The 26818-nt window shown below is 40.2% G+C and overlaps 1 protein-coding gene across 1 annotated transcript; it reads right to left on the bottom strand.

The window, feature by feature from the left end:
* Positions 1 to 1071: 1071 nt before the first annotated feature.
* Positions 1072 to 16169, bottom strand: stk25.S (serine/threonine kinase 25 S homeolog; the record flags this gene model as incomplete). The annotated part of the gene is given in 11 exon segments (NM_001091477.1): positions 1072 to 1372; positions 2094 to 2224; positions 5282 to 5353; positions 5674 to 5776; positions 9634 to 9779; positions 11099 to 11284; positions 11476 to 11633; positions 12673 to 12781; positions 13177 to 13233; positions 13431 to 13661; positions 15912 to 16169. Coding segments are annotated over 10 exon segments (1203 nt in total). The 3' UTR covers positions 1072 to 1353.
* Between the last annotated feature and the right edge of the window lie 10649 nt (positions 16170 to 26818).

Raw genomic sequence — 26818 nt, 5'->3', positions numbered from 1 at the left:
GATCCAATCCAAGATATCATTAATCCTTATTGGAAGCAGCACAATCCTATTGAGTTTATTTAATGTTTACATGATTTTCTAGTAGACTTATGGTATGAAGACCCAAATTACAGAAAAATAAGTTATTCAGAAAACCCCAAGCCCGGGCATTCTGCAAAACAGGTCCCATACCTGTACTAAGTATTAATTAAATTACATGGGAGACGTATGATGGCGTCAGATTGACAGATTGCATCCTGTATGTTGCATGTAGTTGCGTGGTGTGTTTTGTTCATGCATCTAAATCTGACAGATGTTATCTGATCCCACTTACATTACAGGGGTGGGGGATCACATTTAGTAGCATTTAGTTCTGTTGCACAACAACGTTTAGTCGGTAAGTCTGACCCACAAAATCTCCCATGTAGTTTAGCCCTAAAGAACTAAAAGCCTAACTAAAGACGTAGGGCAGAAATGCTGTACATTATGTTTTGGGCTTCTGTACCAGTCCAAGGCAACCACAGCCCTTTAGCAGTAAAGATCTGTGTCTCCAAAGATGCCCCAGTAGCTCCCCATCTTCTTTTCTGCTGATTCACTGCACATGCTCTGTGCTGCTGTCACTTACTGAGCTTAGGGACCCACTCACAATATACAGTACACATAGAATAGAAATGTCACAATATAAGGCTGATTAGTAATTAATACAGATAATTACTACATGGCAGCAGAGAAACCAGTGCAATTAGCATAAGAATTTAATAATCAGCCCTGTAGCATCAGCTTATATTACAGGCCAAACTCATTTTCTTTTTGATAATATTCAACGACCCCTAAGTTCAGCTTCCTAACAGCTGCTCAGAGCCCACTGAGCATGTGAGTGTCACAGACACTTTCCAAGATGGTGACCCCCTGTGACAAGTTTGAAGTCCTGGATCATTGCTGCTATTGACAAGATGAAACTTTAGGCTGGTCCAATAAGTTCAGTATATAAAATAGGGTATTTTTAGCCACATTCATTTTTAGGGTTTAGTTCTCCTTTAATGAAAAACTGCCTCCAACCAATCAAGCTGCACATTTTCTGATTTTTATATCTTGTGATATTTTGTGGTTATTGTTTAAATATTTGCATTTCTACTAGTTCCAACTTACCCAAAGTAGTCACATTATAATTAAGGTAGGAAAAAGACATACCTCTTCCAAAAACATCTGTATGAAATGTCAGTTTATTTGTACATAACAGAGTGGCTCATGAGAAACTGCTTCTGAAAAATAATGGATACATTCTTTAATATGTTATGGCGTAGTTTGTATATCTGAGCTGTCACAGTACAGTCCCAGAATTCCATGGCACATGCTTTTGGCTGGATGTAGAATTCATGGTGCCGTGGAGAACCTATAAGACAAGAGAATGGACAAAACTCAAAACAGCACTGTTATTGTAGCCTTAAAATAAGCTACTAAACAAATAAGGGGCAGATTTATTAAGGGTCGAATAGTTTGAATTTGATTTTTTTTTTTGGTGTCAAAATTCACAATTTTAACCCCCCAATTCGAATGTAAATTTGAATGTGAGATTTATCGCACCTCGTCATGGGAACAGTTCTAATTTGAATATTCACCTACTAAAACCTGCCGAGTTCATTTACAAGTCAATGGCAGAAGTCTGTTGAACCATTTGAATATGTTAATTGCCTTCCTGACATTCGAGTTCTTTTTCGGAGGGAAAACTATTGAAATTATATTTGAAATTTCAGGTTGGTACTATTCAATCGAATATTAGACACTCACATTTTTCTTAAATAACCTCCCATTTGAGTTGTGAGTATATTCGAATTTATTAGAGTAAAAAAAAAAAATTCACATAAATTCAACCTTTGATAAATCTGCCAATAAGTGTAAATTATGAACTTCTCCCAAACTTTAATGAAAAAGAGACATGTCTGTTCTTTGTTTAAAAATACTCCTCCCCAAGTTGTACAGCACCTTTTAGTACAGGTGGACAAAGAGGAGGTGTTCCCGACACTATTCTATGTGGGAGTCACTTTCTGGAGATTGGCAGGGGACAGGATAGAATAGTTCTTTGATATAAGTGAGTGGAAGGAAGAGTCTCTTACCTCTGCACTCGCTGCACCAGGTGAGAAATCAGCAAATCTGTAATTCCAGGACTCGACTCCTCTGCCAGGCTAAACGCATTTTCCAGCTCCTGCACCGAACCAAATGCCCCTGCACTTCGCTGTTCTCTTAGCTGGTGTGCAAAGAACATAAACAGACCCGTGTTCTATCACAGACCTTTAAAGGAGAAGGAAAGCTACCAAGGCAGTTTATTACCAATAGATTAGCCACATAGTGCAAGCTAGAATGCCATTTTTTCTTTCTTTCTTCATTATGTTTTACCATACCTGAGTAAACCTAGACACTGTTTCTGTTTGTTTAGGATAGCAGCTGCCATATTAGCTTGCTGTGACATCACTCCCTGCTCACTCATACCTCTGGGCTCAGATTACAGCAGGGGGGAGGAAGAGCGGAGCAAACTGAGCATGCTCAAGCCCAAGCCCTGGAGGTTTAAGCTGAAAACAGGAAATCTGATACAGAAGCCCAGAAATGAGGGGTTTCTTTTTACAGAGGACTCTGAGCAACATTAGTTTGAGTTTACTGGTGTATTAATATAAAGCTTACTTAGTTTTAACACTCGTACCGTTCCCAACCCGCTGTCTATCTAAATCCTATTTAGTTTGCTCTAGTCACCTGCCAGGGTTTTAAAGGACATGTAAAGCCTTTCCACAAAAATGTAATCAGCGAACAGCCTCTTTGAAATATTTAGATACCTGCCACTCTGGTTATTAAAAGCTTAACTGAAAGGCTGCAGCACCCCCTTAATCACTTATAATTCCTTCTCCTCCTCTAACCCACTCTGCCCCCTCCCTCAGGAATTTAGTTTGGCTGTTGGCTCATGAGCATGCTCAGTTCTTCTCAGCTCAGATTACTAAACACACCCTCCAGTCGAACAGCCAATGAAGAGATAGCATTGCTGGTTCCCATAGAAACTCTAGCTGTCTAATCCTAACCACCTCCTGAGCTCAGTTTAAGCATTACATTGCTCAACCCCAGCAGAATTTTTTATCAAAGTGTGTTGTCCCTGTGTAACCTGCATTGCATTGACTTTACTGTGTATGTGTCCTGTTTGCAGATGTCAATGTTACTGATGATGTGTCAGAGGGAAAATGGCTGCCTGGTGAAAGCTATTTGTTGCATGGTAGGAAAATGTAGGCTTTATATGTCCTTTAAGCTTCTGCATAGCATTTTGTTCTCTCACACCCCTGAGATGTGAAAGTGTTCAACTAGACCATCATTTTCTTGTGCTGTGAGGATGGCTGGAAGGGGTGTGTGTGCAGCAAAAGTATTTGACCCTCTCGGATTCTCAGTTCATTTGAATGGAAAATGAAAGAATTTAAATTAATGATATGATAATCAGGCGTGAGGTGAGAGGCCCTGCCTTATTTGAAGGACAAAAATCTGTCCCTGCACAATCTCAGTCTAATAATAGCAACACATACTGTGGAAGTATGTCTTGGCTCACACACAGGAGATTCTTGAGGACTAAAAAGCAGTTATTGATGCTCACCTGGCTGGAAGAGATTACCAAACTATTTGTAAAGTGTTTAGATTCCACCAGGCAACTGTCAGCCAGATAATGTGCAAATAGAAGCATTTCAACACCACTGTTAACCCTCCCCAGGACTGGTCATCCAACAAAGATCATACCAAAAACAAGTAGTACAGACCTCAGAGAGGCCAAGCTGAGGAACTAAAGGTCTCTCTTGAAATGGTGAATGTCTGTTCATGAGGAGAACACAGAACAACAACACTATGTACGACAGGGCTACAATAAAAAAAGACTATTGTCTAAAAAGAGCATTGCTGCACATCTGCTGAAGACCACGTGGATAATTCAGAAGTATGTTATGTATGAAAAGCATTATTTTTGGCCAAAATCAAAAGCTGCATCCCAGCCTAAGAACCTCATCCCATCTGTGAAACAGAATGTTGGCAGTATTATGGTTTGCTGCTTCTGGACCAGGAAGGCTTGATTCAACTATGAATTCTAAATTGTACCACATTTTGTGGGAAAGCATCAGTGTATTTATCTGCCAACTGAAGCTAAAGAAAAAGTGGGTCATGCAGCACTACTAAAGAATGGTTAAAGCAGAATAAAGCGAATGTTTTGGAATTGCAAAGTCCTGAAATTGAACTTGTTCTATAAGAAGGATTTGGGCAAAAATCCCTCCAAGTCAATGTTTAGAACTGATCAACAGTTACTGGAAACTATAGTTGCAGTTGTGGCTGCCCAATGGGGCACAGCAGTTATTTAAAGCTAAGGGTCACATACAAATACGCAAAAATACGTCACTCTGCATTTTTTTCCTCAATAACTAAATGAAGAAGCATTATTTTTGTGAATCATTTGTTTAAATGGGTGATCGTTATCAAGTTTTAGAACTTGAGTGAAAAAGGTTGTATTTATATAGAAATATTGAAAATTCAAAAGAATTCACAACCACCATTGTATATATATATATATATATATATATATATATATACACACATGTGTGTGTATGTATGTGTGTGTGTGTGTATATATATATATATATATATATATATATAGACATATATATAGACTATTTGTCCACTATTTGTCCACTATATATATATATATATATGTATATATGTGTATATATATATATATATATATATATATATATATATATATATATATATATATATATATATATATATATATATATATATATATATATATATATATATAGTGGACAAATGATGTCAAGTCTGATGGGTGCATGCAGGCAAAGAACAACAACATGTAACAGCAAATAAGTAAATAAAATAAGTAAGTATGTTTTAATAAGCCAAACAGAAGCCTTTTTCACAAGAGAGGATCCTGACTTTCCTGAAACTAAGAAACTATTTGCAAGTACATTTAAGAAATGCATGGATGAGTAGATCCTACAAAATCTGTCCCCTCTTGCATATGGGACCCCTGGACAATGGACATTTGAGAATAAGGTGCTTCTAAATATATAGAGGAAAAAGCAGGAAACTGATTAGAGCCGCAGACTGAGCACCAGGGGAAAAGGAACAAGTAAATAAGATTTGCTGTACATCTCATTCCCCTCAAACCATACCCTGCCTATCCCATTCTACCCACCCCAAAAATCTGAACTGTAACACAACACAAAAATTAAATAAATAATAACTGAAAGATGCAAAAAAAAAGTCAAGTCACCTCTTGGAATACTGGTGTTACAAGGGCGGATAGACAACGTGACCGCGGCAATCGATGAATGACTTCTGCTGGCTGCAGACAAAACAACACAAATTGTTAGCATGGAATAAATGGCAGGTTATAATTAAATCTGTTACGTACAGCTCTCATAGCCATAGCAATACAATTTAAGGTGCACAAGGAAAATGCAGCAGAAAGCATATAATACAATACAGCATATATAATACAGCAAGTGAACATGTGTCCCTCATTCCTGTGTGCCGTGAGCAGGGACATTGTCAGTACAAGTGCTTGGACACAAGCTATATAGTATAGCAGTAAATATGCAGAAGCTGTTATAAGAATATAATTACATTGCTACCTGCCTATCCAACATAAAACATCATTGCTACCTTTTGACAGCCCCACTGCATTCGGCTCATGGACTTGGCACAGATGGTTTCTGGAAATGACCAGATGGGAGTTTGGTTTTGATTCCGCTCATCTTCATTGTCCCTGAAATACATAAAGAGATGACTGTGCAGCTTAAAGGAGAAGGAAAGTTATCAAAGTAGTTTATTGCCAATAGATTAGCCATATTAGTGCAAGCTATAACACTATATTTATTGTGCAGAATGCTTTACCATACCTGAGTAAACAGCTCTATGAGCTCTCTCTTTGTTTAGTATAGCAGCTGCCATATTAGCTTGCTGTGACATCACTTCTTGCCCGAGTCTCTCCCTGCTCACTCATAGTTCTGGACTCAGATTGCAGCAGGGGGAGAGGAGTAAACTGAGCATGCCCAAGCCCTGGATGTTTAAGCTGAAAACAGGAAGTCTGATACTGAAGCCCATGTGTACACAATAGAAAGAAAGAAATGCTGTGTTTCTTTTGAGAGAGGACTCGGAGCAGCATTACTTTGAGGGTTTACTGGTGTATTTATATAGACCTTTCTGATAAAGCTTACTTAATTTTAGCCTTTCCTTCTCCTTTAAGACCCAGCAGCCTGACAGTACCAAACCTGGTTTCTCATCAATGTTTTTCATACTGAATTCATACACATGGCTCAGACAAGTTCTTGGAACAGTCGGGCAAGCTGAGAAACCTCAGACAGACTGGAAAATCATTTCAGCAGATTGCATTGGACAATGGATGCAGCCCTCAGACACCCCATAAGAAATAATTGTAGGCCCAGGTCAGGTTGCCACCTGGCAACCACCAGTAACCACCGGTATTTTAACGGCTGGCCGGTAAAAATGATGCTTGATGCCAATGTTATTAATAGGAGAAAAAGGCAAGAATATAGGAAGGCCAGTATTTTTTTCCAGAAAAGGTGGCAACCCTAGGCCCAAGGGTGATTGGATCAACCATATCTGGCCCACCCTTTCAGCAAACATATCTTTATCATGTATAGCTTCTCTCCATCTTTGTTTTACCCAAGTATTTACAATGTGTTATTGTTGCATTATATACAATACTGCCATTTTCCAGAACCTGCAGGATAAACCATTCTCACGTTTAACCAGTAGAGGGAACTATAAACAGATTTTATCCAATTGTTCTGCTTATTGTGGAACTGTACAATTGTCGTACTTGCTGTGCCTGGTGAAACATCTGAACAGATCCGCATTTGTTATATGATCATTTATGTGACCATAGAAGTACTGGTAATTTATTGGATATATGGCTCTCAGCCTCAAAGGGACCTTTTTTTGGCTAACAGAAATACTGAAGGAGAAATCTTGTGCATAAGATTGGAACTCCATTCCTCTGCAAAACCGGAGCATGTATGAGTGTCAGTTATATATATATATATATATATATATATATATATATATATATAGAACCCCAAAGGATATGGAGCTGTATATATATATATATATATATATATATATATATATATATATATATATAAAATACACAAAAGCTATGAATATCTTGTAAATTATCATGGCCGGAACTAGGGGTAGGCAGAGTAGGCACATGCCTAGGGCGCAAAGCTGAGGGGGCGCCAGGCACGTACCTGCTCTGTCGCTTCCCCGTGTCCGGTCCCGTCTCTCCTAGACTGGCACTGGCATCTTCCGCGTAAACGAGCTTCTGCACATGCGCGCTGGAGCGAAGTTTCGCGCATGCGCACTGGAGCGCACTTTCGTGCATGCGCAATCGAGCCCGCACAGAGCCGGCGCCTTGGCCCGCCATGCTGCCTAGGGCGCCTGGCCGGGTTGGCCCGGCTCTGTAAATTATATCCTTATAAACGGTGAGTTCTGATGTCATCAGTTATAAACGGTGAGTCACATGACTCACTTAAATGTGTGTATTATAATAAATAAAGTACCCCCAGTTGCAAAATATGAGGATATTAGAAGTTACCTCGGCGTTCCATGACCTGTATAAAAACACTCGGCTTTGTGTTTTTATGTGGTCATGAAACTCCTCGGTAACTTATAATATCCTTATATTTTACAAGAGGGGGTACTTTATTCACTATATTTACTATACATTCATTTGGCTGGGCAAAGCACTCACACAGTTGTGTAGTCTCTATTACTGTGCTCACAGTTGTGCATACAGCCAAAATCTTCAGCACATCACTTTAAATCATATCATTTGGCAATAACTTCACTTTAAATTGCTAGTACAACATAAAGCAACACCAGGTTCCACAGAAACATGGCCTCATAGACAGAAATACCCAAATAAAGGAATCACCATCATTCCCTCCACTCCTCCAGTCTAAGAGGAGTAGATTTTTGATACAGTTCATTTACCGCAGAGAAATGGAAACTGAAGCTTCTCTAAACATAAGGACACCACACAGAAATGACATAATAATAGCTTGGAAATTTGTATAAATATTGATTTTGATTGGGTTCCATATCATTTATCTTTCTGTATATGTTTATTTGCTCCACTTTAGCTAAAGGTTTTGTACACAGTGTATCCAGTAACTGAATAAATGTACTGTTTATTTGTATTAAGCTTATCTGAAATTGCATTTAGCTTACAGCATAAGGCTACTGCCAGATGGGGATGAAAATTAGCCTGCTGAAATACACAGGCCAAGAAAATCACCAACGGGGAAACTTAAGAGGAGCAAAGTGTCCTTGCAAGGAAACCTCAGGCTACTTCAGAAAGTAGCTCTGCAGTGTATGTTTCCCCATTGGTGATTTGCATTTTAACCAGAGGAAAAGAAACAAAGGACATTTTCTGCCATTGGAAGCCAAGATTTATCGCAGTTGACAAAACATCCCGGGGTGCTATTGCCCTAAAATACTGCACACAATGTCTTGATCCAAGTCATGATATACAGTATCTAGTAAAGTTGAGTCTAAAATGTTTCACTGCTCATCCAAGAGGCTTCTTCAGTTCTGAGAAAACTCAGAAAGTCCAGTTGCTTTAGACATAAAGGGGAAGTAAAGTCTAAAATAGAATAGGTTAGAAATATTGTATTTGTATACTAAACATAAACATGAACTTACTGTACCACAAGCCTGATCAAACAAATGATTTATGCTTTCAATCTTGTAACTTTGTTAAACATCTTTGCAAGACCAAGACTGTGCACATGCTCAGTGTGGTCTGGGCTGCTTAGGGATTGTCAGAAGTGATCAAAACAGGACAAGTCAAATAATATCTGCCAGAAGCCGATACAGCAAGACTGATTTATAATCAGAATATGCAGACTGCACTGGGTCCTGTGTTGTCATGTAATGTGGATTTTATAATTTTTGTATTGTTTAATACAAACTTTCTCAAACTCTGCAGAACCAGTGGCTGCAGCAAAATAATCCTCCAAATAGAATCCTAGTTGATCTGTTTAAATCTGGCTCCATGATCTTTGTCCCTGCAGCTGGAGTTGGAAACAGTAAAGGGGATGTAAAGACAAAAATAAAATCCAATACAAATCTCAACACAGTTGCCGACCGCTCTACAGGGAAACAAACAAGCTGCTTGAATTCTGCATGGCTAGGAAGGCGGGGGCTCCCCCTGCTGTTCATAAGTATGATTGTTTCCCAGCAGAGCAGTTAGGGACCATCTGACAATTCCTATCCACAGCAGTAAATGAAGGGAGAATTTCACTGCATAGAGTCAGATTTCTTATAAAAACAGTACACATTTTTTAAATTAAAGTATATTGGAGATAGGTTTCTTCTTCATTAAAGAAAGTAAAAATAGGGTTTTATTTTTTCGTCTTTACATGCCCTTTAACTCTGCTAGATTCAACACACAATAATTGGAGTGCAGTAACAGGGATGATAAAAGGTGTGCTTTTATAAACTTATTGGAGATTTTCCGGTGCCAATGTCTTGGCTGGATGCTTCCCATAAGTCTTGCAGAGGGACTGTTCTGATAGAAGACATTTCTATACTTACATGTCAGACTCATCTGAGCTAGAATCCTCACGGTGGCCCTGGGATTTCCAGCGCTTGTTTCTTTCCACCAGTTCCACAAGGAAGGATGTTTTCTTAGTGTATCTTATTATGAAGCGGTGTTTCAGCAGCTCCCGTGCTGTAGGTCTCTATGTGTACAAATAATCATTATCACAAAGCCCCGATGGCTGAAGCACAAACAGGCAGATGTCTTGTAGGGCTACTTGCAGGGATTCCCATTTAGGTATAGTAAGATAAAGTTGCCAAACCAGTGGACCTTGAAATAATTATTAACAGTGTGTACAAACTGTATTTCTGTTCTAGGGTATTATAAATGCCATAAAGTGTTCTGGTAAATGTTTCTACCTTTCAATTAATGTATTTCATAATGTATGTGAAAGCAAAACTCAGATATATTATGCAATGGTGACTAATATGCATCACAATGGCTCACTCCTAAAGGCAAGTGCTGACTCAGAGGAATACAATGTCTACTTACAATAAAATAAGTTGTGCACTTACTGGGTCAGACATTTTATAAATAAGCCACTTCAAATTTGACTTGGATTACAAATGGGCCCAGCCCATAATAATTCAGCAGCAAATATGGATGGAGCTTGAGAAAAGAGATTTGAGGATTTGTGCAAGTGAAGCCAGGGACTAAATTGTTCTAGGGTTGGAAACAGGCTACATTAGTTATTGTTTAAAGGACAGATAAAGTAAAATAAAGAAATTCAACACAACTCTGAATACTACTCTTATAAGCTAGCACTAATGCACTTACCTGCAACTGTATGAGCATTGCGCTGACAGTTTGGAAAGGTGATATGCAAAGCTGTATCATTCAGCTTTATATTAAAGGAACGGTAACATCAAAAAATAAGTGTTTAATGTAATAAAAATATAATGCAGTGTTGCCCTGCACTGGTAAAACTGCTGTATTTGCTTCAGAAACACTACTATTGTTTATATAAATAAGCTGCTGCGTAGCAATGGGGACAGCCATTCAAAGGAGAAAAGGCTCAGGTTACACAACAGATAGCAGATAAGCTCTGTAGAACATAATGGTGTTATCTGTTATCCACTATTTAACCTGTGCATATAGCATTTTTTCAATTTCCGCCATTGCTACACAGCAGCTTGTTTATATAAACTATAGTAGTGTTTCTGAAGCAAACAAATCAGTTTTACCAGTGCAGGGCAGCAGTACATTATATTTTCATTACTTTTAAAACACCTTCGGGTTTTATAGGTGCAGATTAGTTCCAGTGGGAGAACTTACAGCAAATGGACAAATGCTTGCCATGTCAACTTTCAGAAGAATGATCATTATATAAATGCTGATTGGATGCTGTGAGTTACTGGACTGGATTAATGTACAATAATGTTTAATACAAATACCTGTATTAGTAACTGAGCCGATACATCTGCTGTGCTTACAATGCTCCACGTACTGGAAGATGCTTACCAATCGAGGATCCTTGTTCAGACACGCCTCAACAAAGTCTTTGAATGGTTTGCTGTACTGGCCCTGGAGAGACGGAGGGCTGTTTTTAGGAATCAGGAACAGGACCCTCATAGGGTGAAGGTCTGAGTACGGGGGCTCTCCTTTGGCCAGCTCAATAGCTGTGATCCCCAAAGACCAGATGTCTGCCTGGAATAAAAGTTAGGCAAATGTGATGAGGGGATTTATTTACAATAGACATGGGAAATCTTTGTCTCTCTAGCTGTTGGCTGTCAGATAGTACAAGGAGTGGAATTTTAGAAACTACTAGAAAGCCAAAGTCTGGCAATGCCTGATCTAGTGATTTCTAAGCCACAGACAAGAGCATTTGCTTTTCCAACCTTGAAGTCGTAGGCAGACTGCTTGATAACTTCAGGTGCCATCCAGAATGGGGTTCCCACAAAAGTGTTCCTCTTTATCTGGGTGTCAGTCAGCTGACCTGCTACACCAAAATCTGCCAACTTCACATCACCCTGCTCTGATAACAACACATTTGCCGCTGGAAAAACACAGATGGGGGAATAAACATACAATCATAAATCAATGAATAAATGATCACTCCATTATTATAGGCTACAGCAATCAGATACATTTGTTATATACTCGTTATTACAAGCAATCTTTCTAAAATACATTCACACCTAAATGTTTTAAAGGACAGATCATATCCTGCCTCCATCTCAATTAGGTGTATGGACTACTAGCACCAAAATAGAATTTTGCAAGGACTAAACATTGAATGCAGAGTGGGATATGGCGGATGTGCAAGTGAAGGAGGGAGATAGAGAATACTGGGGTGGGAAGATGTAGGAGAAGGTTAAAGGAACAGTAACATCAAAAATGTTTTAAAGTAATAAAAATATAATGCAGTGTTGCCCTGCACTGGTAAAACTGCTGTGTTTGCTTCAGAAACACTACTATTGTTTATATAAATAAGCTGCTGTGTAGCAATGGGGGCAGCAATTCAAAGTCTCAGGTTACGCAGCAGATAAGCTCTGTAGAACATAATGTTGTTTTTGTTCAAACAAAAACAAAAAGCTCATACAGCAAACATTGGCAGCAAAGCTTTTATTAAGACATGGAAAAACCGTTTTATACCTAAAAAGAGTAACAAACCTTCAGCAGCTTATAAATGCATGTAATATAGTAACATAATAACATAGTAAGTTAGGGTGAAAAAATACACTTCCATCAAGTTCAACCTTTTAAAGGAGAACTAAAGCCTAACTAAAGAAGTAGGGTGTATTAGCCCAAGGCAACCACAGCCCTTCAGCAGTAAAGATCTGTGTCTCTAAAGATGCCCCAGTAGCTCCCCGTCTTCTTTTCTGCTGATTCACTGCACATGCTCTGTGCTGCTGTCACTTACTGAGCTTAGGGACCCACTCACAATATACAGTACACATAGAATAGATATGTCACAATATTAGTAATTAATACAGATAATTACTATATTTCTACATAGATCCTGTTGCAGAGAGGATACTCCCATCTAGCTACTGTAATTGCAGCTCATGTCTGACGCCACATCAGTCTCTTACCTTTAATGTCTCGATGGATCTTCCTCTCCGAATGCAAATAGTCTAGTCCCTTTAAGATTTCTCGCAGTATGGTGGCAATATAGGCCTCTTCCAGAGGGCCTGGTTTCAGCTGTGTTAACAGAACAGAATTTTATTCGGAGAAGTACAAATGAACATCAATACCAGAAATGATGAAGGCCCACACTCGCAGTTTAAATGCCTATTAACAGGTACAGACCATCAAACATGTGGAAGTTGTCTTATACAATAATCAAACTATTTTATAAAATATTTATGCATAAAATAGACACTGGGGCTCATTTATCAACTCTGGGCAAATTTGCCCATGGGCAGTTACCTATAGCAACCAATCAGTGATTAGCTTTTTAAAGCCAGCTGCAAGTAGAACAATGAATCCAGCAATCTGATTGGTTGCCATGGGTTACTGCCCATGGGCAAATTTGCCCAGTTTTGATAAATGACCCCAAATGAAAGCAAGCCACAATTAGGACACAATTTCCTTACCAGGTCCAGAGCAGAACCTCCTCCCAAATACTCCATTATTATCCACAGCTTCGATCCCTGAGGAGGAGACTCATTGTCACATGCAGGCAGAGATTCAAAAGGAGCAATAGATTTCTAACAGGTAATGCTACAAAGAGCCCTGCTAAACACTAAAGAATTACTTGTGTATGACCCTGGGACATAAATGTAATCCAGACACCTCAGCGTTGTCTTGGGCACATAATATTCCTCTATATAAAAGCTAACGCAGTTACCTTTAGGTAAGATCCATAATAGCGAGTGATATATGGGCTGTCGCACTGGCTCAGCACTGTAATTTCCTGTTGAATATCCTCAATTTCATCCTCTGCCTCTTCCAGGTCAATAATTTTGATGGCCACAACTTCTTTACTGCGATTCTCTATGCCCTTATACACCTCTCCAAATGAGCCCTTCCCAATGCGCTCCAGCTTGGTGAAAAGACGCTCAGGATCCATCCTGGAGCTCTGGAAATGCAAAGAGTTAACAATAAGGAACATAAATAATCTATTGAAAGGCAGTAAAGATGCCTAAGAGACATCTATACTAAAGGATCCACAAGCACACTCACGCTCACTTATTAGTTGCCTGCAGAAGAATAGATTTGTTGTAGGCAACTTGTGTAAGAAAGTGGCTTGCAAGACAGTGAAGGTGACTAGAACCTAAGAAACAAGGAAAGGCTAATTCATTTGGGGGTGCCAGTAAGTTAAAGGGATACTGTCATGGGAATCAGTTAATAGTGCTACTCCAGCAGAATTCTGCACTGAAATCCATTTCTCAAAAGAGCAAACAGATTTTTTTATATTCAATTTTGAAATCTGACATGGGGCTAGACATATTGTCAATTTCCCAGCTGCCCCAAGTCATGTGACTTGTGCTCTGATAAACTTCAATCACTCTTTACTGCTGTACTGCAAGTTGGAGTGATATCACCCCCCTCCCTTCCCCCCCCCCAGCAGCCAAACAAAAGAACAATTGGAAGGTAACCAGATAGCAGCTCCCTAACACAAGATAACAGCTGCCTGGTAGATCTAAGAACAACACTCAATAGTAAAAACCCATGTCCCACTGAGACACATTCAGTTACATTGAGAAGGAAAAACAGCAGCCTGCCAGAAAGCATTTCTCTCTTAAAGTGCAGGCACACGTCACATGACCTGGGGCAGCTGGGACATTGACAAAATGTCTAGCCCCATGTCAGATTTCAAAATTGTATATAAAAAAACTGTTTGCTCTTTTGAGAAATGGATTTCAGTGCAGAATTCTGCTGGAGAAGCACTTTTAACGGATTCATTTTGAAAAACATTTTTTCTTCCCATGACAGTATCCCTTTAAACCTGGGTTTATTGTTATAGCAGAAAGGGCCGGATAACAGCCTTGGATGCCCAAGGCCACAGGGTTCTAGCACCCGCAAGCGTTGGAGCACAAGGGATTACTTGTAATTACACTTACGTGTCCCCATTTGCTCCTTAAAATGCGACTGGGCAGCACATCTCCCCTAAAATCTTCTAGATGCCCTGGTGCTCATTGCTGAATATCAGAAGGTCCTTGCTTTCAGAGCATGTACTCCATTCAGTTATCATACCAGGAAGCATGGGCACCAGAAATGACTGGTGACTGCTTATTCTCTCTGTACCCATTACACACAGTGATAATTAAGCCCATTTATCACTCACACTTAGGGGCATATTGAACCCCCCCTTTCTGAGGAAGTGCTTAGACACGAAACGTGTAAATCAGATGTGTAGATAAAAATGTATACTTTTATTCGTGACTTTGAAGTGAGCAATTCTAAAAAAAAGTCCCAGAGTGTGCTGCAACAACGATTGGTGTGTGGCGACTACAAGGTACGGTTTTATTATTACAGAGAAAAGGGGAATCATTTTTAAATATTTGGATTATTATATATTGGAATGGAGTCTATGGGACTGAGCTTTCTGGATATCGGGTTTTCGGATAACAGATCCTATACCTGTATAGTAATTTGAGGGCTTGTGTTAGGGGCAGCAGCTTTACGGGGGGCGGCACTCAGGTGCTTATACATATATGTTTTCAAATAGGGGGCGGAGCTTGGGAAGTTCCAGGCTATTGGTGCATGTGCAGAAACTCTGCTGTGTGTGTTAAATGCCACTGGGAGGATGCCTTTCTGGCTAAGGTGGCCATACACAGGCCGATAAAAGCTGCCACAGATCGAGTCGGCAGCTTATTGGCCCATGTGTAGGGCCCTCCGATGGGTTTCCCCGATCGATATCTGGCCGAAAGTCGGGCAGATGTAGATCGGGCGAGTTAAAAATCCCGTCGGGTCACGGCCACATCTGTTCATAGATGCGGTCCCGCCCGTATTGACTACATTATGATCCGCTCGCTGGGCCCACGATCGGATCAGCCCGATATCGCCCACCTCAATGTGGGCACATTGGGGAGAGATCTGCTCGTTTGACGAAATTGCCAACCAATCGAATCTCTACGTGTATGGCCACCTTTAGTGTTTACTAGAGCAGCACAGGCTGAAGATACTGTTCATACACCATATTGATAGGATTATGTAGCAACAAGCGCTCTTGTTTTGGCTATTAGACATCGTTAACGTACAGAAGCTACAGACGCAGCTACAGCAGTACTTTCCACTAGGGTTGCCAGGCAACAGAATGGGATTGTGAGAGTTAAATTGCTTCATTCCTCATGATGAGGCAGGATATTCCTGTGGAACTACTCACATGTGTGTGGTGCTTTGCTTGTAGATCCCTGTTTGTTGCTCTGCAGCTGCTGACACCATGTCTTGTCACTCTTTAACACTGTTTTGGATCCCACACAGGAGACTCCCTGGAGCATCTGGAGGAGGAGGAGGAGGCAGGGGACAGTCCACCATACGTCACTATACTGTAAAGAAAAAGCTTTCCCATAGGGTTAATAATAGAGAAACTTACAGAAGCAGCACCCTGCAAACCAGAGCACTACATCTCTACATACACACGGCATAGGAACAGGAAGTACAGAACATGTGACCAGCTGCTGTCTCAGACTTAAAGGGACAGTGCTTGGTAGTGCATTAGCACTACAGCAATTTTTATTTACGCTCTCTGAGGAGAATTGTGTCACAATTGGGGCTGATTTATTTTATCAGTCACTATTTATGGAAGCATTTCTAAGACATAGATCCTCAATAGGTTGCCGCCTAGTAATAAAAAATAAAATGCCAGCCTTCCTATAGTTTATGTCCTTTATTATGTTTTTTTTCCCTATTAATAACACTTTAAGCATCATGTATATTAGTCAAATAACAACCCTAATCCCTAAACATGTCGTTTTATCGCTCTGAGGTCTCCCAACTGTCCTGTTTTCTGCGGGACAGTCCCGATTTTGACAGCTCAGCCCGCAGTCCCGGGTTTCTTACTGAAACTTCCTGAGTATGGGGTAGATTTTCGCTAGCGCAGCTCGCACCAGTTCACCAGGCGTAAATGCGCTGCAACTACACCAATTCAATATTATGCGGAGTTTCGTCCTGGGCGCCGAACACTGTCGACTTTTCGCTAGCGTTTCTTTTGCAGTGCGAGCATTTCTTAGCGAAGATGTGCTAGCGTTAATTTAAAGTTGTATGGAGGTCTTTAGTATAAATGTTGGTGCAAATGCTTGAAGTTACCACTTTTTATTACAAATGTCCAGGGAACCTTAATAAAGACAAGATAGTTAATATAATGCCTTACACATGAGCCTGCTGTAAAATGAATGTTCCATATGTTATGAAATGTCTGGAGAAAACCGGTTACCAAAAAAAAAGGTTGTTAGCCATAAAAAGTTTAAGTCAGGACTTTTGCAGGCAATTCCTCTGCAAAAAAGGAAAAGTCGCCAGCGTTTTTGGTACTTTAATGCATTTTCAGCTCACCGCATATGATGTAAGTGACAGAGGATTGAGGAAGATCTAACTTCTTTTTAGCACTTTGTCTGAGGTGGCGAAGTCAAATCTGGCAAAAGAGGTAACGTTCAGTAAAATCCGCACTTTACTGAATTTGCGGAGTAATGACCATTCACCAGAGCGAAAAGTTGCGAGTATGAACGAACGCTAGTGACACTCGCTTTTGCTAGTGAATAGGCGATGTCCCTGCGGATGGTAACGCTGATGAATTGTCGCAAGCATTAGCCACTTCGTCTTTTACTGAATCTGCCCCTTTCTCTTTGATCTCCTGCACTGATGCAAGAAAAAGATTAATTAGTTTCTGAATTAATTGATTCATTAGTTTCTGAAACTAAGAGGCTTTTTGGCAGAGAGCCCAGTACGCTGAACAACTGCACTTCGATACATTTGTAGCAATTTAAGCCAAGCAACAATACAATTGTAACTATTTAAGAGACGCAGGTCTCTTGGGGAAACTGAAACACAGCTTAAAGGGCAATTTCAGCTTCATTAGCAAAACTGTTATAACACATAAAACATGGCCCTAAAGAAATGCGTTCAAGCTTTCAAAATCTGCCAAATGGACATGGTAATTAGGGGTGTGGTAACAAAATGGGCGTGGTCTTTTTTTTTTTTTCTGCACGCCTGACGTTTTTGTCCCTCTTTTCATTTTACAATGCTTGAAGGTATGTCACCTGCAGTAATGGCCCAATGTCCTACTCCCTGAGCTAGAAAACAAAAAGGAGAAAGTACCCCGCTTTAACCTAATATACCATCACTTCACAACTCTTACTCCCTTATTCATAAGTAATGATAATAATAAATTAAAGTAAGGAAATCAATTATATTTAAAAAAAAATTCTAGTTGATCAATCTGATTGGTGTGTAAAGTGAAATCTAAATAACGAACGTGCCGTGCATGGATATCAATTAATTACTTAAATAGTGAATAGATGATACTAATTAGAAGGTGATAACTATAATCAATTAAATCACCAATTCATTAAAAATTCATATATTGGCTGAATAAATAGAAAAGCTAAAAGACTAAAGTGTGGTGCAATAAATAATTAGAAAATTTGATTCCCTAATAACTTCAAAAATTAATTACCGAGAGGAGTTGTTAATCATAATTTCACAAAATAAATTATAAAGTCACTTGCTCAGATTAAAAAAAAAGGAAAAGAAAATGATATAAAGAATGGTGGAGTTGTCCCAAAAGCTGCTGCCTGATGATTTCTATCCCTGTGTCCCAGCTATGCTCCACAAACCCTGTCCCTTCACAAGCTGTGGAATTATAGGCATTGCTATTTAATGGCCACTAAAGCTAATAACATACTGCCTAGCAGACCTGGACTGGGAGTCAAAATAGGCTCTGCCATTCCAAGTACACAGAAGCCCAAACAGCCCCCTACCAGCCCAAACAGCCTCCTACCAGCCCACTATATGGTAACTTTCTATGGAACCATAGAGCAGCTCCTCTGGCATTTGCCAGAACCCACAGATTGCCAGTCCGGGCTTGCTGCCTTGTGTTAAAAGGGCATTAACTTAAAGAATGAAACATCATTTTGCCTCTTTATAATTCCCTGGTACAGCCTCACCTTAAATATGTAGTGCAGTTTTGGGCTCCAGTCTTAAAGGAGAAGGAAACCTAGTCGGCGCAAAAACCCTCCCCCCTCCCGTGTGTTGCCCACCCTCCCTCCTCCCCCTGGCTACCTGTCCCACTGGGCAAATGCCCCTAACTTGTTACTTACCCTTCTGCGCAGGTCCAGTCTACGGAGTTCACCGACGCCATCTTCTTCCAAGCGATCTTCTTCCTGCTTTGACCGGCGCATGCGCAGTAGGAGCATTTCGCTGTTACGATCTACTGCGCATGCGCCAAAATTCACGAAGTGAAATCGGAAAACTTCGTGACTTTTGGCGCATGCGCAGTAGATCCATACCGGCGAAATGCTCCTACTGCGCATGCGCCAAAACGCCGTTCAAAGCAGGAAGAAGATCGCGTGGAAGAAGATGTCGTCTGTGAACTCCGTGGACTGGACCTGCGCAGAAGGGTAAGTAACAAGTTAGGGGCATTTGCCCAGCGGGACGGGTAGGCCAGGGGGGAGGAGGGAGGGTGGGCAACACACGGGAGGGGGGAGGGTTTTTGCGCCGACTAGGTTTCCTTCTCCTTTAAGAGGGATATAAATGAGCAGGAGAGAGTGCAGAAACGTGCAACTAAATTGGTTGCAGGGATGGAAGATTTAAATTTTCAATATAGCTGGGGTGTCTAACTTATGAGGGGAACTGCATTACTATCTCATGCCCATTGACATTACCAGCTGTAAAAATCTCCATGCACCAGACTTTTGAAAGCTGTGTTTATTGTGTATATTAAGCCATGCTGCTGTCTCAGCTATCTGTGAATTATTCATAATCTGCCTGTGCAATACCTCTAGGTTCAAAAGCAAACTAAGAACAGTTCCCATGTGGCCATATTCAAGTCACCGACTAATAGGTTAGAGAGCTGTAGAGAGGAAATAGTGTTCTGGATATTATGTTAGACATCCATTCAATACAACCTTTACAGATGATTGTCACGGACACGGTACTTCCAGCCGCACGTGACTTTAGGTGTGGCTATCAGGGGTCACTCACTCAGTCTCTCATCCACCTTGCACACAGGTTAGACTAACACAAAAGCACCCCAAACACCAACCAACACCCACAAAACTCATTCGCTGCCACCATCTATCATTCACAGGCGATAGAAACCTAATGTGACTATTCCCCTGTTCTCTCTCTAATAGGTAATAACTCACAATACACCAATGCATTAAACACTCTCTCACTATAGTCAGTTAGTTCCTACTGATTCAACAAGTACTTCAGCATGCAGAGGGTTAAGGCTCAGAGTTACACTCTTTCAGGCTAAGTTCGTTTAGAGCACCAAAGACAATCTTATTATCTTATCTTATCTTAGGCACCCCAAAAACAGCCCTAGGCACATGCTACTTTTGCCTACCCCTATTTCCAGCCCAAAATTCTTATGTCTTTGTTGGAGGAATCTGAGGAACAGTGGCGTAACTAGATGTTACTCAGCCCCACAAGCAAATTAGTTTTAGGGCCCACAACATATCCAGAGGTTGTCCTGTTTTACTAATATATGTTGAAATTGCTCTTTTTTGGTCTTCATGGGGTCCTCTATACCTCCTGGGCCTCCTGCAGTCACAGGGTCTGCTTCCTCTATAGTTATGCCCCTGCTGAGGAACCACATAAGTACGGGTACAAACTTGTTTCACATAGTGGGAAGGAATTAAACCTAGATCCAGCACTTCACAGAAGCAATATTAACTACTGTGCCATCCTGGTGTCCAATATCATGATAACATATCGTTGTATTTGTGGGGGGTTGCCACCCAAACAGGCCTTTAGGGGTAGAGACACGCTCAGATTCAGGGAGATTTAGTCGCCCATCGATAAATCACCTCTTCTTCGGGGAACTAATCTCCCGAACTGCCTCCCACTAGCTAGAATGTAAATCGACGGCGGGGTGGCACTCGGAGCGATTCGTTTTCCAAAGTTGCCTGAAGTTTCCTCGTGTATCTCTTATAGGCATTCCCCTATATTTAGAACAATGTTCTAAACAAATTAGAGGAGTTGTCTTATAGGGCATTCTGTGATCTTTACACTTCACTGATCAACTTCTAAGGGATGGTACACTACTAACAGGAATATAATTGCAACATTTCCAAAGAGCCAAGATGTAGCCAAAGATAAATAAATTACTTTTAGTACTTTTAAGTACTTAACGTGCTGTTAAATCATAGTTGGAGAGAGAAGAAACACGCGGGGACATGTACAAAATAAATTGTTAGGAAGTGACGCAACTCTCTGTAAAACCTCAGACACTAATTAAACCAGATAAACTGCCATATGAAATGCTGTAGAGAAGTCACTACGGTTTTGGCACCGGCACATATTCTTTTGTAGGGATCACACAGAGATACCTCAGGGCAAGGAAAGGTTCCAGGTGTGGCAGCTATAAGCTGTAGAAGGAATACAGTATAGGAACAGCACAAACAGATCCTATTTAATCTTTGATGTCAACGCTCTGCGTCAGGGTACAAGTGGGAACAGGCTCTTGAAGTTTTGATGGCAGACGATGACAAGAACAGGGCACCTGATAATATAATATGTAAACACTTGGAACTGTACTAGATCCCAGGAGGTGTCCCTAGACAGGACAAACTGCTTTTAATTACTGATATAAATTGATCAACTGATTATTACTGGCCACTTTAGACAAATGGTTCCATGCATTTGTGCATTTGGTTAAAATAAAATATTAACGTCTGGGTCTGTTTGGTAAAACTCATATTATTTGTCCTGTGTGCTAGAATCTAAAATAATATAAACAAATCGTTATGGTAAGAATAGGAGATAAAGATAGTAAAGACATATAAGATGGCCAGGTTTAAAAAACCCTTTGGACAAAGAACGGAACATTTCATTGATGTGGTTCTTGTCCAGTTGGCCTCTATGGCACCAATGCATGATTAGTCTGAAATTGCGCCCCACGGTTGCCAACTAAGCAGATCTGGTGGTGTAAGGCCTCCATAATGCTCATGGAAGTATTGGAGCCTTGTATAAGCCCATCCCTTATCCCCCTTAACCCATGCCAAAACACATGGTGGATCATGGCACAATCCTAAACCTTTCAATTCCTTAAAAAAGTTTGGTATCCAAAATATCAATAACAGAAAACACCTTATGTTGTATACAGTATAGACATACTTTCCTGCAACAAAATCCCTTTTTTTTTTTTTTTTAACACATGCGTTAATAGTGCTGCTGCAACAGAATTCTGAACTGAAATCTGTTTTTCAAAAGATCAAACAGATTTTGTTATATTTAATCTTGAAATCTGACATGGGGGCTAGACATTTTGCCAGTTTCCCCGGTGCCCCCAGTCATGTAATTTGTGCTCTGATAAACATCAGTCACTGTTTGCTGCTGTACTGGAAGCTGGAGTTATATCACCCCCTCTCTGCCCCCAGCAGCCCATCAGCAGAACAATGGGAAGGAAACCAGATAACAGCTCCCTGGTAGACCTAAGAACAGGACTCAATAGTAAAAATCCATGTTCCAGAGACACCTTTAGTTACATTGAGTAGGATAAACAGCAGCCTGTCAGAAAGCAGTTCCATCCTAAAGTGCTGGCTCTTTCTGAAAGCACCTGACCAGACAAAATGACCTGAGATGGTTGCCTACACACCAATATTACAACTAAAAAGATATATACACTTGTTGGGATAGGAATTAAATTTTACATGATTAAGTAAATTATTTGCAGTGTAAACAGTGTATAAAAATCATGACAGAATCCCTTTAATTTTGAAATCTGATGGGGCTAGATATCCTATTTCGGTTGGTCTTTTTGAATTTGAATTTCCTGGCTTTCTACCAAGTACCAAGATGAAAGATCCACTTAACTTCATTTCTTAAAAGTCTATCAAGTATTTTCTAGCCATTTTTGTTAGCATTACCATGAAACTGTTTTTTTTTTTTTTTAAACAAATGATTTAAATGGAAAAATAAACGATGTATGTACGGTTAAGTCACAGATAAGCAGGGCATTAAGATGGTGTTCACTTTTGTTATTTAACTGAGTAATCACTCTCACCGCACATCACAATGATCTTCTTTCTTCTTTGCCTCAAGGTGATTACGTAACGCCTGAATGACTGGCAAGACATGCTGTAATCCCTGATTTGTGCTTTGATTAGGAGACATAATTGTATTTTTGGTTTTCATTCATGTAAAAGGCGCAATAGAATGGATAGCCTTCTTTCCAGTTGTATCTCCAGCTCCCAGCCACCATCTCTAGCAGCATCTGGATTGTCACAACGAATAATTCCAAATGTGAGTTAAGAATACCATTAGGCGCAATTTACTGCTGCATAGTTGCCTTTATTCACCGAAACACAACATGTTTCAAGCTTAATAGCCCTTTTTCGAGTGTAAGGGCTATTAAGCTCGAAACGTGTCGTGTGTTGGTGTATAAAGGCAACTATGCAGCAGTAAATTGCGCCTAATGGTATTCTTTACCCATTTGGAATTATTGGATTTGTGCTTTGGATGAAAGCAGGGGTTTAAGATACCAAAATAACTGTTTTCAAAGGGTAACTATACCAGCACATTTTGTTTGATTGTCACAACCTGGTTATATGGTTGGACAATCTAATTTTGATTCTAATGAGTAATTTCATTAGATAATTCTATAATATTCACTACACAGATATAGATACAGTATATACTGAGCAATACAGAAGATAAAGAGGGTTTTGCTAAATAGGGCTTGCAATCTAAATTAAAAAGGTGGTATGAGACAAGATGGGCAAGATCTGGAGTCAGCAAAGTGGAAATGATCATTGCACCATGCAGGTGGTAGATGAGGGAAAGATCCTCTAAATAAATGTATTTGAAGAGATTGTTTAAAGCCAGAGATTTTGGGAGCAGTGGCAAAACTATAGAAGAAGCAAAACCCCCATCCACAGCCGAAGGCTTACCAACCAGGTGCAAGTGGCTGTGTGGGTGTTTGGAGGGAGGGCCAAGTAGGATGCGCCCTGGTGTTTTTGAAGGGGACCCGGGATGCTGTCATTATTCCACTGGTTGGGATAAAATTGTATGGAATGTGGGACAGAATTAAATCACCGTACATGGCAAAATTTTATATACCTTTTCCCACTGTAGAGTGACAGAATCCTCATTTTACCAAAAGGGATACTGTCATGGGAAAAAACATTTTTTTCAAAATGAATCAGTTAATAGTGCTGCTCCAGCAGAATTCTGCACTGAAATCCATTTCTCAAAAGAGCAAACAGATTTTTTTATATTCAATTTTGAAATCTGACATGGGGCTAGACATATTGTCAATTTCCCAGCTGCCCCAAGTCATGTGACTTGTGCTCTGATAAACTTCAATAACTCTTTACTGCTGTAATGCAAGTTGGAGTGATATCACCCCCCTCCATTTCACCCCCCCCAGCAGCCTAACAACAGAACAATGGGAAGGTAAATAGATAGCAGCTCCCTAACACAAGATAACAGCTGCCTGGTATATCTAAGAACAACACTCAATAGTAAAAACCCAGGTCTCACTGAGACACATTCAGTTACATTGAGAAGGAAAAACAGCAGCCTGTCAGAAAGCATGACCAGGGGCAGCTGGGAAATTGACAAAATGTCTAGCCCCATGTCAGATTTCAAAATTGAATATAAAAAAATCTGTTTGCTCTTTTGAGAAATGGATTTCTGTGCCGAATTCTGCTGGAGCAGCACTATCAACTGATTCATTTTGAAAAAAAATTTTTTCCCATGACAGTATCCCTAAAGCACCACACTTAACTGTGGTCAGCTGTGATAGATTGAGATGATTTATGCATCTAAATTACCAGCAATGATCACTGAGGTAGAAGAAGACAACATAGGATTTTCCTGCTTCCTCAGTTGGATTCACCTGCAAAATTGACACCATATTTATCCTATGAAAGAAGTTTGTGTATTGTCCCCGCTTTCTGCAGGGGAATATGTTGGCACTATGTATAAATAAAAGATGACGTTAATATGAAAAGACACAAACATTTTTGATTTTTGATTTTTTTTAAAGTTTTTATTTTGCATTTTAACTGTAACGAGAACGAGAGCAGAGATGTAGAGGAAAAGAAAAGGCAAGGGAGAGCTAGACATTACAACAAGTGTATTACTAATAGTGGGACAGGGTACAAAGTGCAAAAATAGGCACATGGCCATAAGCACCGGCATTCTTATGTGAATACAGTTCTGTGTTGGGGTGGGCTGGCTTTATAGGCATGTAGACACACAAATTAGGGAGCCCTGTCAGGTGCAAGGTGCAAACGAGCCAAGTATTTACAGCATTATACCATCCCTATGACAGGAACTAAGGACAGGTCTGCCTTGCGCCCATTGCACTCTGCACCTCTCCCTCTCTCTGGATTAGCACAAATGGGTATAATTTTACACCACCTAATGCTAACTGCTGTAGCATTGTATGGACTATGGTCATCTTAAAAAACCTTAAAACCTGTAGTGTGAGTGAAGCTTTAAGCAAAGTGGTTGGTTTTTGCCAGAGAAAGACCAATGATGCAAGTGCTTTGTCTCCCTTCTAGCTTGTTGTCTGCCCTCAGATAATGTCATATCACATTCATGAAGGCACCCTTTTTATGCTAAGTGAGTTGGGGTACCTCTCTCTCTATCTGCATTTGTGCATTGCTATTTTGTTCACATTCACAGCTTTATTGCAGCATGATTGGAACAAGTGCATACAAGCACCATATCATGACTCCCCGGCTCTTCCTCAGAGTTGTGTGAGTTGGGTTGTAGGTGAAGTGGGTGAGGATCAGGTAGTGAGTCTGTGCAGGTAAAACATAGGTTAAATGTCCGGGTTCCAGGTTGCAGGCCAGATTTGTATCTACCTGTCCCTTTTATACCACTTATGGAGTTGGGAGAATGACTTGATACTTGTGTAACTATATATATGTTTCTTCTGGCCAAAAAAACACAGAACTGACAGCAAATAATTCAGCACTATTAAAGCTAATGTCAAAATTAAATGGAATTATAAAAAAAAGTGTATTATGCAGTTTTGCATAATGAAGAAATTTTAAGCAACTTTCCAGCATATATTAATTTAAATGTTAGTGTATTTAGTCATTTATCAATGTAGTTGATTAAAATCACTGTTTGTTTATCCCTTTCTGGTCCCTGGATCTGATTCTTAATACAATGGAACAGGATATCACAAAAATACAAAGTACCACAAAAAATGTAAAGTCAGTTCTCTATCATGTCTTTTAATCAGCTGGTTTGTATGATGTCATGAATGGAGAACATAGATAGATACAGAGACGCCATCAGTAATTATGCGGCCTCATACTATTACATTAGCAGAACCCATGTTCCTAGAAGGCTCCAATTATTATCCCACCCAGTGTCGGACTGGCCCACAGGGATACCAGGAAAAGTCCCGGTGGGCCCAGGTGTCAGTGGGCCCTCATGCAGCTAAACATTTGGCCTATTTCATGGCCATTCCCTATTTCTATGAGAAATAAGTGGCTTAATAGATGGAATAATAGATTACAGTATGTAAAGAAAAGATACTAGGAGAATAGAGGTTGAGTGAGGAGAGGAAGAATATTAGTAGTAAGAGAGGTCCCCTGGTCTAAGGTTACTTGGTGGGCCCCTGGTTAAAGGTTTTTGGGTGGGCCCCTGGTGTCCCAGTCCGACACTGGATGGGCCCCCTGGGTGATGAGTCACGCCAAGCAAAATGGGTCTCAAAAGTAATGGAGCCACACCCCTGATCTACCTCAATCACTCCCAATTATAATAAACCCCACCCATGATCTACTCAAGACCTGCCCTTTTTCACACAAGCCTCACCCTTTAGCCAACCCATGAACTGTGAACTCTGGGACCCCTCTGCCATGGAGACCCTGACTACAGTATCCTCTGTACACCCCCTCATGGCAGCCCAGGAGATAGATATTGTTTTATTATGAATTACATTTACAATTACTTTAAAACTTTTGAAACTAGAAAATCGCTTACATTTTCTTCACTTTACAGTTAGAGGACCCGTTTAATCTCAACTGCATCACAAACCAGGCTACTCTTGGTTTTATAAGTGGTTTTGCTGTTTTGCTGCTTTTTGCCAAATATCATGGTTGTGAA

This window comes from Xenopus laevis, chromosome 5S, assembly GCF_017654675.1.
Source record: "Xenopus laevis strain J_2021 chromosome 5S, Xenopus_laevis_v10.1, whole genome shotgun sequence".
Classification (NCBI taxonomy): domain Eukaryota; kingdom Metazoa; phylum Chordata; class Amphibia; order Anura; family Pipidae; genus Xenopus; species Xenopus laevis.
Note: the sequence above shows the minus strand (reverse complement) of the source record. Positions and strands in the feature narration are given on the sequence as shown.